Raw genomic sequence first — 12719 nt, 5'->3', positions numbered from 1 at the left:
TGGGATGTTGGGGACAGGGTGACATTGGGATGGGGACAGAGGGGACAGGGACGCGGATGGAGGTGGCACAGGTGGACCTTGGGGACATCAGGATGGGGACAGGGACAGGAAGGTGGAGGGTGGGGACATCGGGGCTGGGGACACCGGAGGGACACGAGTGACATTGGGGACACAGGAAGGGATGGCACAGGGGACACCAGTGACACGGCAGGGACACGGGCACGAGAGGGTGGCAGAGACCACGGGGCTGGGGACACGGGGGGACAGCAGGGACAGCTGGAGGGTCCAGGTGACACCGGGAAGGGGCCAGGGAGGGCACGGGGGACGTCGGGGTGGGGACACTGGTGGCACATCGGGGACACTGGTGACACATCGGAGACACCGGTGGCACCTCAGGGACACGCGGGGGCACTCGGGTGCCACCCCCGTGACGTCGCCGCGGCCCAAGGGTGTCACCGGGGCGACGGGGACAGCGGGGACATCCCCCCGGCGTGGGCGGGACAGCGGGGACACCTCGGGGACACCTCGGGGACAGCGGGGACGGGATGGCAGCGCCACCGGGCGCCCCCCGCGCCCTCCCCGTCCTCATCCTCATCTTCCTCCTGCCCGGGGGGGGACCCGCAGGTGGGGGGCACAGAGGGGACATGGGAGGGACAGGGGAGACAGAGAGGGACAAGAGGGGACATTGTGGGGGACAGGAGGGTCCTGGGGAGACAGGGGGGGACATGGGGGGGACAAGAGGGTCCGGGTGGGGACATTGGAGGACATTGGGAGGGACAGGAGGGTCCCGGAGGGGACATTGGGGGAGGGGGGGGGGACATTGGGGGGGACAGAAGGGTCCTGGGGGGAACAAGAGGGTCCCGGGGGGACATTGGGGGACACTGGGGGGGACAGGAGGGTCCGGAGGGGACATTGGGGGACACTGGGGGGGACAGGAGGGTCCCGGAGGGGACATTGGGGGACACTGGGGGTACCCAGGGCACGGGGGGGTCCTGGGTGTCGGGGGGGGGGAGGGACCCGGGGTGGCCTCGAGGGGACCCCAGAGCTGTCCCCGCCCCCAGGGCCCCCCCCGGGCTGGCCGTGGGGAGACCCCGCCCCCACAGCGGGACCCCCAATGGCCCCCCCGGGACCCCCCAGGCCGCGCTGCAGCGGGAACCGGCCCGGGGTGAGTGCGGGACTGGGGAAACTGGGGGGGACTGGGGGGAACTGGGGGAACTGGGGGGACTGGGGGAACTGGGGAACTGGGGGGACTGGGGGAACTGGGGGGACTGGGGAACTGGGGGGGACTGGGCAAACTGGGGAACTGGGGGGACTGGGGGGAACTGGGGGGAACTGGGGAACTGGGGGGACTGGGGGAACTGGGAGGGACTGGGGGAACTGGGGGGGACTGGGGGGAACTGGGGAACTGGGGGGACTGGGGGAACTGAGGGGACTGGGGGGACTGGGAGGGTCACAGGGAGCACTGGGGGTTACTGGTTTGCAAGTGGGAGCACTGGGAGGAGTCGAGGAGCAACACTGGGAGGGAGCTGGGAGCACTGGTGGCACTGGGAGGCCACTGGAGGTCACTGGGAGTCAATGGGGGTCAATGGGGGTGACTGGGATGTCACTGGGGGTCACTGGTTGGTGGCACTGGGATGTCACTGGTGGCACTGGGGGTCACTGGGATGTCACTGGTTGGTGGCACTGGTGGCACTGGTGGCAGTGGGATGTCACTGGGATGTAACTGGTGGCAGTGGGATGTCACTGGTTGGTGTCACTGATTGGTGGCACTGTGTGTCACTGGGATGTCACTGGTTGGTGGCACTGGGATGGCACTGGGATGTCACTGGGGGTCACTGGGATGTCACTGGTTGGTGGCACTGGTGGCACTGGGATGTCACTGGTGGCACTGGGGGTCACTGGGATGTCATTGGTGGCACTGGGGGTCACTGGGATGTCATTGGTGGCACGGGGGGGTGACTGGTGTCACTGGTTGGTGGTGCTGGGATGTCACTGGGATGTCACTGGTGTCACTGGGATATCACTGGGGGTCACTGGGATGTCACTGGTTGGTGGCACTGGGATGGCACTGGTGGCACTGGGTTGTCACTGGTTGGTGGCACTGGGGGGGTCACTGGTTGGTGGCACTGGGATGTCACTGGTTGGTGTCACTGGTGACACTGGGATGTCACTGGTTGGTGGCACTGGGATGGCACTGGGATGTCACTGGGGGTCACTGGTTGGTGGCACTGGGATGGCACTGGGATGTCACTGGTTGGTGGCACTGGGGGGGTCACTGGTTGGTGGCACTGGGATGTCACTGGTTGGTGTCACTGGAGTGGCACTGGGATGTCACTGGGGGTCACTGGTTGGTGGCACTGGGGATGTCACTGGTTGGTGTCACTGGAGTGGCACTGGGATGTCACTGGGGGTCACTGGTTGGTGGCGCTGGGGGTCACTGGCCTCGCTGGGGGAGGGGCCCGCGCTGACTCCGCCCCCCAGCCCCGGTGCCCGCCCCGCCCCCCCCGGCTCCGCCTGGACGTCGCCTCCTCCCCCGAGTTCGGAGCGGCCCCGGGACCGAGAGCGGTGCCCGCGGGGGGACGCGTGTTCCTGCAGGTGAGGGACAATGGGGACACCGCGGGGGGACGCGTGTTCCTGCAGGTGAGGGACAATGGGGACAATGGGGACACCGCGGGGGGACGCGTGTTCCTGCAGGTGAGGGACAATGGGGACAATGGGGACAATGGGGACACCGCGGGGGGACGCGTGTTCCTGCAGGTGAGGGACAATGGGGACAATGGGGACAATGGGGACACCGCGGGGGGACGCGTGTTCCTGCAGGTGAGGGACAATGGGGACAGGCACAGGGACATGGGGACACGCGTTCCTGCAGGTGAGGGGACACAGGGGACAGAAGGGACGCAGGGGAGGGGACAGGGGACACGGGGAACAGGTGAGGGGAAGCGTGTTCCTGCAGGTGAGGGACAGAGACAGGTGAGGGGACACGAGAGGGGAACACGGGGACACAGGGGGGGACACGGCGGGGGGAGCACCGAAGACACAGCGGGGGGGCGTGTCCGTGCAGGTGAGGGGGGAACGGGGGTGTCCCGATCCCCATCGCTCCCGTTTGTCCCCCCCGTGTCCCCCCTGTGACCCCCGCTCTGTCCCCCCGTCCCTGTCCCTGTCCAGGTTCCACCCCCCCCACCGTGACCCCCCACTCTGTCCCAGTCCCGGTGTCGCTGTCCCCATGACCCCCTGTCGGTGTCCCCGCAGGTGTCCCTGTCCCGGTGTCGCTGTCCCCATGACCCCCTGTCGGTGTCCCCGCAGGTGTCGCTGTCCCCATGTCCCCCTGTCCGTGTCCGTGTCCCCGCAGGTGTCGCTGTCCCGCGCTCCCCCCGGGCTCGGTTTCTCGCTCCGCCGCTGTTTCGTGTCCCCGCGCTCGTCGCCGGTCCCGCCGCGGGGTCCGGCCCCGGTGCCGCGGCCGCTCGTGGTGCTGCGGGGCGGCTGCGGCGCGGGGCGGGCGCGGCGGCGCCTCCGGGGCTCGTTCGTGCTCCCGGCGCGGTTCCCGGAGCCGCTGCAGTTCCTGCACTGCCGCCTGAACCTCTGCCGCCTCCGCGGCACCGGAACCGGCACCGGCACCGGGACCCCGCCCGGGCTGCCCACGGTACCGGCCCGGCGGCGGCGCCGCTGGATGGGGATAACGGGATCATGGGATAGCAGTGGGATAATGGGAGTGGGATAATGGGAGTGAGATAACGGGATAACAGGGGTGAGATAATGGGATAATGGGATGGGATAACAGGGATGGGATAACAGGATACTGGAATAACGGTATAATAGGACTGGAATAACGGGAATGGGATAACGGGACAGCAATGGGATAATGGGGTTGGGATAACGGGGGTGGGATAACGGAGATGGCATAACGGGACAGTGATGGGATAACGGGATAACAGGATAGCAGTGGGATAACGGGATAGAATTGGGATAACGGGTGGGATAGCGGGGGTGGGATAGCAGGAGTGGGATAACGGGATAGCGGTGGAATAATGGGAAAATGGGACTGGGATAATGGGATAGCAGTGGGATACGGGATAACGAAAATGAGATAATGGTGTGGGATAACGGGGATAACGGGATAATGGGGATGGGATAACAGGACAGTGATGGGATAATGGGACTGGGATAACGTGATAGCAGTGGGATAACGGGATAATGAGAGTGGGATAATGGTGCTGGGTTAACGGGGATAATGGGATAATGGGGATGGGATAGCGGGGATGGGATAACGGGACAGCAGTGGAATAACAGGATAGCAGTGGAAAAACGGGTGTGGGATAACGGGATAATGGCAGGATAGCGATGGGATAACGGAACAGTGATGGGATAATGGGAGAGCAGTGGGATAACGGGATAATGGGGATGGGATAACAGTGGGACCGTGGTGGGATAACAGGGGTGGGATAATGGCATAACAGGGATGGAATAGTGGGGATGGGATAACGGCGGGATGCCAGCAGGACAGCAGCGGGATAACGGGGATAAAGGGATCATGGGATAATGGGATAGCGATGGGATAGCAGCGAGAATGACGGGATAATGGGAATGGGGATAACGGGATAACAGGAATGGGATAACAGTGGGACCATGGTGGGATAACGGGGGTGGGATAATGGGATAGCGATGGGATAACAGGGATAGCGGGAATGGGATAGCTTGGATGGGATAACTGGACATTGGGAATGGGATAATGGAGTAACAGCAGGATAGTGATGGGATAACAGGGATGGGATAACGGGACAGCAATGGGATAATGGGGATAACAGGATAATGGGATAATGGGATAACAGCAGGACGGCAATGGGATAATGGGGTAACGGGGATGGGATAATGGGGATAGCGGGAAAGGAACAATGGGATAACAGGGGTGGGATAACGGGGATGGGACAGCGATGGGATAACGGGATAATGAGAATTAAATAATGGGGATAGCAGCGGTGGGATAGTGGGATAACTGGGATGGGATAACAGGGATGGGACAGCGATGGGATAACAGGATAATGGGAGTGGGATAATGGGAGAGCCCTGGGATAATGGGGATAGCAGGAATGGGATAACAGGGGTGGGAGAACTGGAATGGAATAATGGGATAACAGGACAGTGGGAATGAGATAACAGGATAATGATGGGATAACGGGATGGCGATGGGATAACAAGGATGGGATGACAACGGGACAGCAATGAGGAAAAGCAGGAATGGGATAATGGGGATCAGGGATGGGATAGCAATGAGATAATGGGAGTGGGATAACAGCGGGATAACAGCGGGATAACAGAACACTGGGAATGGGATAAGAGGAATGGGGAGGATGGGAATGGGGAGACAATGGGATAACAACGGGATAACGGGAATGGGGGTACAAAGGAAATGGGGGACACCAGGAACGGGGGACAGGGGGGATGGGGAATATTGGGAATGGGGGACACCGGGAATGGGGACAGCCCTGAACCAGGAGTGGGACACGTTGGGGACACACCCCGGGAACAGGGGACAGCGGGAGCGGGGCCATGGCAGCACCGGGACAGGGGGACACTGGGGTGGCACCGGGGACACTGGGACAGGGGGACACGGGGTTGACAGAGGGACAGGGGGACACTGGGGTGGCACCGGGGTCACCAGGGGGCTCTGCAGCTGTCGTCCCCCGGTCCCGCCCCCGTTAACCCCGCCCCTCCCCCAGTGCCGGGCCGAGCTTTGTCCCCGCCGAGGGGGCGGAGCCTCCGGCTCAGGCCCCGCCCCCCGGCCCCACCCTCGCTCCGGCCCCGCCCCTGGACACGCCTTACGCACCGTGACCCGCCCGATCGTGGTGACCCTGGGGACACCCGCGACCCCCGCGCCCGGTACGGGACCCCCGGGCGGGGACACCCCCGCGACCCCCCTCGGGACCCCCGGACCCCAAACTCCGCCCCAGCCCCGGGAGCCGCTGACCGGGACCCCCCCACTGGGACCACCCCCCCACCCCACGAGACCCCCGGGCGGGGACCCCGCGCCAAAACCCCTCCGGGACCCCCAACCGAGACCCCCCTGGGGACCGCCCGGGACCCCCTGACAGAGACCCCCCCCCACAAGCAGGGACCCCCCCCTAAACCGGGACCCCTCCTCAAACCGGGACCCCCCAAACTGGGGACCACCGCCACAACCGGGACCCTCTGACAGAGACCCCTCCCCACAATCGGGAACCACCCCCTCCCCAACCGGGACCCCTCCCCAAACCGGGGACCCCCACAAACCGGGACCCTCTGACAGATCGGCACCCTCCCTAAACCGGGACCCCCCCCACAACAGAGACCCCTCCCCAAACTGGGGACCACCCTCCCCAAAACCAGCACCCCTCCCCAAACCTGAGACCCCTCCCCAAACCAGGACTTCTCCCCACACCGATACCCCCCCCCCACAACCTGGGACCCCCCAAATCGGGACCCCCCTCCCCACAACCGGGACCCCCTGACAGAGACCTCCCCCCCCCCAGACCTGGGACCCTCCCATAACCGGGACCCCTCCTCAAACCGGGACCCCCTCCCACCCAACCCGGACCCCTGCCCAAATCTGGGACCCCTCCCCAAACTAAACCGGGACACCCCCGGCCCAACCGCGACCCCTCCCCAAACCGAGACCCCTCTCCAAATATGGGACCCTCCCCACAACCGGGGACACCTCCAGACCCCCCGGGACCCCTCCCACAACCGGGCCCCCCAATTCCCCCCCCCCCTCCCGGTGCCCCCCAATAACCCCCTCTCCCTCCCTCTCCCCCCCAGGTGCCCCCCCGGGGCTCCCCCCGCTGCCGTTCCCGCCGCCCCCGCCCCTCCCGCGCCCCCCGCCCCCACCCCGGGAGCGGCCCCGCGCCCCCCCCGCGGGTGAGTGACAGCGATGGGGGGGGGGGGGGCACCGGGACCCCCGGGACTGGGGAGTTTGGGGGGTCCTGGAGCCCCGAGTGTCCTTTTGGGGGGGGTTTACTGGGGGTGGAGAGGGGACCCCCGGCTCTTTTTTTTGGGGGGGGGGTCCCGAACTCCTGGGTCCCTTTTGGAGGGTTTGGGGGGTCCCGAACTACTCAGTCCCTTTCGGGGGAGGGGCTTTGGGGGGTGTCCCGGATCCCTGGGGGGTTTGGGGGGCTGGGGGTGTCTTGGGGCTCTGGTTTCCCTTTGGGGGGCGTCCCGGACCCCGGGGTCCCTTTGGGGGGCGTTAGGGGAGAATTTGGGGGGTTTATGGGGGAATTTGGGGGTCCCGGCCCCCAGATTTGGGGGATTTATGGGGGAATTTGGGGGTCCCGGCCCCGGATTTGGGGGATTTATGGGGGAATTTGGGGGGTCCCGGCCCCTGGGGGGTTTAGGGGGGAATTTGGGGGTTCCGGCCCCCAGATTTGGGGGGGTCCCGATTTCGGGGCGCTGACGCTGCCCCCCAGCCCCCCCCGTGCCCCCCGGGGCCGTGGCCGCCGTTTCCTTCGGTGCCTTCGTGGTGGGGGCGGCGCTGGCGGGGGGGCTCTGGTTCGTGCACGGCCGGACAGGTGAGGGACTCCCCCCAAAATCATCCTGGTGCCCCCAAAATCATCCCCTCAATGTAATCCCCCTCCTCAAATAACCCCCAACCCCCCAACAATCCCCCACCCCAAATAATTCCCCTCCCCAAAATAACCCCCTCCCTAAAATAATCCAATCCCCCCCAAATATTCCTCAAATGGTCCCCATCCCAAAATAATCCCCATCCAAAAGAACTCTCCCAAAATAATCCCCCACCCCAAATAATCCTCCACAAAATATCCCCCTCCCTAAAATAACCCAATGCCTCCAAATACTATCCCAAAATAATCCTCACCCCCTCAATATAATCCCTCTCCTCAAAATAACCCCGCCAAACCCTCCAGGACCCCCCAAACTCCACCCCCCCAATTCCCCTTTAACCGGGACCTCCCCAGACCCTCCGAGACCCTCCCCACCCCAATTTGGGGTGGGATCCCCCCTGATCTCTGCCCCTCCCCCCGCAGCCCCCCGGGCCCCCCCCGGCCCCAGCGCTGCCCCCCAGCCCGGGAGGGGCCAGGTACTGGGAGCACTGGGAGCACTGGGAACGCTGGGAATGGTGGTGGGAGCACTGGGAGCACTGGGAATGGGTACTGGGAGCACTGGGAGCACTGGGAGCACTGGGAGCACTGGGAGCACTGGGAGCACTGGGAATGGGCACTGGGAGCACTGGGAGCACTGGGAATGGGTACTGGGAGCACTGGGAGCACTGGGAGCACTGGGAGCACTGGGAATGGTACTGGGAGCACTGGGAGCACTGGGAGCACTGGGAGCACTGGGAATGGGCACTGGGAGCACTGGGAGCACTGGGAATGGCACTGGGAGCACTGGGAGCACTGGGAATGGGTACTGGGAGCACTGGGAGCACTGGGAGCCCTGGGAGCACTGGGAGCACTGGGAATGGTACTGGGAGTACTGGGAGCACTGGGAGCACTGGGAGCACTGGGAGCACTGGGAGCACTGGGAATGGGCACTGGGAGCACTGGGAGCACTGGGAGCACTGGGAATGGTACTGGGAGCGCTGGGGGGACTGGTCATACTGGGGATACTGGGAGTGGCACAGGGGGTACTGGGAGTACTGGGAGGGGTCACTGGGAGGGACTGGGGGGACTGGGAGTAATGGAAGGGGGGACTGGGAGCACTGTCCTCACTGTCCCTGTCCCTGTCCCTGTCCCTGTCACTGTCACTGTCCCTGTCACTGTCACTGTCACTGTCACTGTCACTGTCACTCTCTCTCCTCAGGACACCCCAGCCGTGTCCCCAGCCAGGGCAGAGCTGCACCCCGGGCTCATCGCACTGGAGGGGGGAGACAGGAGCAGCAAACTGGGAAATTCATTCATTAATCATTAATTAACCATTACTTAATCACTAATTAATCAGAAGTTCTGCCAATGTCTGTAACCAATGAGCGCTGTTAAAATGTCCCGATGGTGCAAAGCTTTTCTGGGGGGGGGAGAGGGGAGCGAACTTTGGGGAACCCCCTCACCTTTGGGGAACCCCCGGGTCCTGCTGTGACCATCGGGGGGGTCCGGCCTTTGGGGGGACCCCCCGAACCTTTGGGGAACCCCCACATTTGGGGAACTCCCCACCTTTGGGGAACCAGCAAACAGCGGCTGCCGAGAGTCCCCGTGCCCGGGAATGGGCGGGTCAGGGGGGTCCCTGTTCAGGATTAAGGGGTACGGGCGTGTCCCGGTGGCGGAAAAGAGGTACAGGGGTGTCTCGGTTGGGAATAGGGGGTACAGGGGGTCCCGGTTCAGGATAAAGGGTTCAGGGGGTCCCGGTTAAGGATTAGGGGTACAGGGGGATCCCGGTTCAGAGTAAGGGGTACAGGGGGTCCCGGTTCGGGATGAGGGGGTACAGTGGGTGTCGGTTCGGGATGAGGGGTTCAGGGGGGTTCCGGTTCAGGATAAGGGCGTACAGGGGGCCCCGGTTAAGGATAAGGGGTACAGGGGGTCCCGGTTCAGGATAAGGGGGTACAGGGTGTCCCGGTTCAGGGTAAGGGGGTCCCGGTTCAGGATAAGGGCGTACAGGGTGTCCCGGTTCAGGGTAAGGGGCACAGGGGGTACAGGGGGTCCCGGTACAGGATTAGGGGTACAGTGGGTCCCGTTTAGGATAAGAGAGGGCAGGGGGGCTCCGTGCCCAGAGGTTCAGGAGGGTCTCCGTGCCTGGGAATGGGCAGTTCAGGGGGGTCCCGGTGCCGGGGGTCCCTCTGTGCCCTCGCTGCCCCCCAGGAGCCCCCGGAGCGCCCCCAGACCCAGTCCTGGAGCCTCGGCCCCGCCCCGCTCGCGATTGGCGCCACCGCCCGCGCCGCAGCCAATGACAGCTAGCGCTCTTCATGACGTCACCGGTCGCTGGGCAGATCCCAGGGGCGCCGTTTGGGAGGCGCGAAAGTGACCGAGGGGCGCGGTGGGGGCGGGGGATCTCTGGGAATTCCCCCGGGACCCCCTGGGATCGACCTCGGATCACCCGGGGCCCGTCCATCCCGTTCCCGGGGTCCCTCATCCCCGGTGTGAAAAACGCCAATCACTTGTTTTTAAAATTTTAAAAGTTTAATAGTAATAAAATAGTTATAAAAAAGTAATATAATTAGAGTAATAATAATTTGGACAAATTTAATTAGGACAATATGAGACAATAGAGACAAAGAGTTTCGGACGTCCGGGTACCTTTTTCTGGGCAGCAGGAGCCCAAGAAAAGACACAGTTAACAAAGGATTAACCCTTAAAAGCAACAGCCTGTTGCATATTCATAAAGCTCATGAACTATTCATGAATTCCATTCAAACACAGGATTCTGTCTGGGCAGTGACAGCTTCTTCCTCGAAATCCTCTCAGTGCCTTCGAGGCAGGAAAAAGTTCGTTTCTTCTGATAAGGGAGCAATAAATTCTTTTTCTCCAAAAGATTCAGGTGTCCTGTGGCTGCTTTTCTTTTAAAAAAGTATCCTCCATAGCAGAGTTTCTATTTTAACATTTTTTATAACCTAAAAGTATATTTAACACAGTACTTAAGAGAATTAATACAGCATAATTTCTAACACAACATATATAATATTCATTTTAATATTTGCAAAAAGCCAGTCATAAAATACATGCATTTTTCACACCGGGGTCTCTCATTGTCAGGATCCCTCATTCTCAGGGTCCCTCATTTCCAGGGTCCCTCATTCCTGGGGTCTCCTTTCCCAGCATGACACTGTTGAGTCAGGGATGGAAAGAAAGACTCCATTCTTCAGGTGAATCAGAAAGCAAAAGAATAATTCCTTTATTAGCAAAAAGTTGTGAACTTTACAGTCTCACTCGCTAAGCTGGACCTGATTGGTCTCAAAGTGAAAACATCTCACATTACTGGTGACTATGAATAGCACACTCTAGAGAACTATAACTATAAACAGTGGTTACAGAAAGAGAGATAATAATTGTTTTCATTCTTTCCTCTAAGATTCCCAGGCTCAGCCTGGGAGAAATTATCTCTGTTCTTTCTTTGACTGAACTGAGAATATCCACACCAGTGCACCCTGAATGCCTCGCCTGGACACCCACCTGCATCACCCCCACTACCTGTTCTCCCCCCGCTGTCCATCAGACCCTCCCTGCTGGGGGCACCCAGAAAAATGTGGGGACCCCTGTCACGATCCGTCCTCATGAACGGGCTTCGTGATGGTTCGTGGGGGTGATCTCGGGGTGCAAAAAACTGACATGGCACAGGGGATTTGCAGTAACAATCAAGCAAGTGCAACGTTATTGAAATAACCGCAGCAGGAATGCGTTGGGGAGGGAACCAGGGAAGAAAAGGAGAAAATGAGGGAAAAGAGGAAGGAAGAAGGATGGGTTATAGCTACCAAACGTGGTACTGCGTTGTCCTTTGGGGTCCAGCTGATGGAGCTCGCCAGGCCACGTCCAGGGAGATCTTGGAGTTCATCTGGACCCCGATTATACTCTTTTTCGTTGGGGGAAGGGGCAATAAATTTCTCAACAGAAACAAAGGTCTTCAGGGGGGAGGAATAGCATTTGAAAGGGGTGTACACAAAGTCCAAGCTAGGCAGCAGGCGAGAGCCATTGTTTTCATGGTCCATTGCCTGTACCTCCATCTTGCTTTGGGCAGCTTTCCTTCCCCCCCTGCACACCTCCCCTGAGTTTGGGGGGGTTTCAGTCCCAGTCTCTGGAAGAAGGTGAGAGGGGGCCTCCTCACACAGGGGTTTCATGTCTCGGGCTCTTGATGAAGAGGCTTCTTACATCTCTCCTTGTCTGTCACGGTGGTTATGAACGGGTGAGAGGGGCCTTCCTTTGGAGGGAGACCACCCTAAAGCTTAGGAGCAATCCAGCCAGGCCGAGAGGTGGGGAGGATTCCAGAGCTGTTGTGCCAAAGGGCACGGTGCCCTGTGAGCTCAGTGTAGCATACAGCAAACAACACCTGTGAACAATAGCTCAGCACTGAGCTTTCAGCTCTCCGGGCCTTTGGCGTGTGTAACTTTCTCCTACAAAGCCAGAGATTCTAGACAGGGGGGTCTTCTCTTCAGTGGCCCCCAATGACGAACATGAGGCAGATGAGGGAAAATTCGGACAGACTCTCACAACCCCCCGGCCCCTCCCCACCTGCCCAGCCAGGGAGGAGCTGGACTCGAGCAACTGGGACACGAGATGGAGTGTCCACTGCTCCCAGTGCTCCCAGTGCCTCATCTCCGTGCTCCCAGTTCTCTTCAGAGCTCCCAGTAGGACTCTGTGGTTTCCCTGGGCACTCCCAGTTCCAACCAGTGCTCCCAGCTGACTCTCCGTTCACCCCTGGTGGACTCAGTGTTGCTCCCTGCAGCGACATCCCAGTCTCACCCCTTGTGTCCTCCACTGCTCCCAGTGCCATCCCCTTGTCACTCCCAGCCTGACCTCAGTGCTCCCAGTTTACTCCCAGTTCACTCCCAGTGCTCCCAGCTCACTCCCAGTGCTTCCAGTTTACTCCCAGTTTACTCCCAGTGCTCCCAGTGCTCCCAGTTCACTCCCAGTGCTCCCAGCTCACTCCCAGTGCTTCCAGTTTACTCCCAGTTCACTCCCAGTGCTCTCAGTTCACCCTCTGGTTCCTCATCATCTTTTCAATCTCTCTTCATTCTTGGGCTCACCCCAAACTGACTCTGGCTCTTGCGAGGATTCATCGAGTTCAGAGCAAAGGGGAATGTTTGGAGA

General features: G+C 61.3%; 1 protein-coding gene across 1 annotated transcript; it reads left to right on the top strand.

Moving 5' to 3' along the window:
- Positions 1-407: 407 nt before the first annotated feature.
- Positions 408-8944, top strand: LOC141726032 (transforming growth factor-beta receptor type 3-like protein). Its single transcript, XM_074530296.1, has 9 exons — positions 408-624; positions 1062-1165; positions 2482-2595; positions 3353-3643; positions 5718-5877; positions 6793-6891; positions 7437-7538; positions 8016-8068; positions 8791-8944. The coding sequence occupies exons 1-9, from the start codon at positions 546-548 to the stop codon at positions 8896-8898; spliced, it is 1110 nt and encodes a 369-aa protein (XP_074386397.1). The 5' UTR covers positions 408-545; the 3' UTR covers positions 8899-8944.
- The last annotated feature ends 3775 nt before the right edge of the window (positions 8945-12719 follow it).

Source organism: Zonotrichia albicollis, chromosome 32 (assembly GCF_047830755.1).
Source record: "Zonotrichia albicollis isolate bZonAlb1 chromosome 32, bZonAlb1.hap1, whole genome shotgun sequence".
Taxonomy (NCBI): Eukaryota; Metazoa; Chordata; class Aves; order Passeriformes; family Passerellidae; genus Zonotrichia; species Zonotrichia albicollis.
The sequence above is the reverse complement of the archived record's forward strand: the minus strand, read 5'-3'. Positions and strand labels throughout refer to the sequence as shown.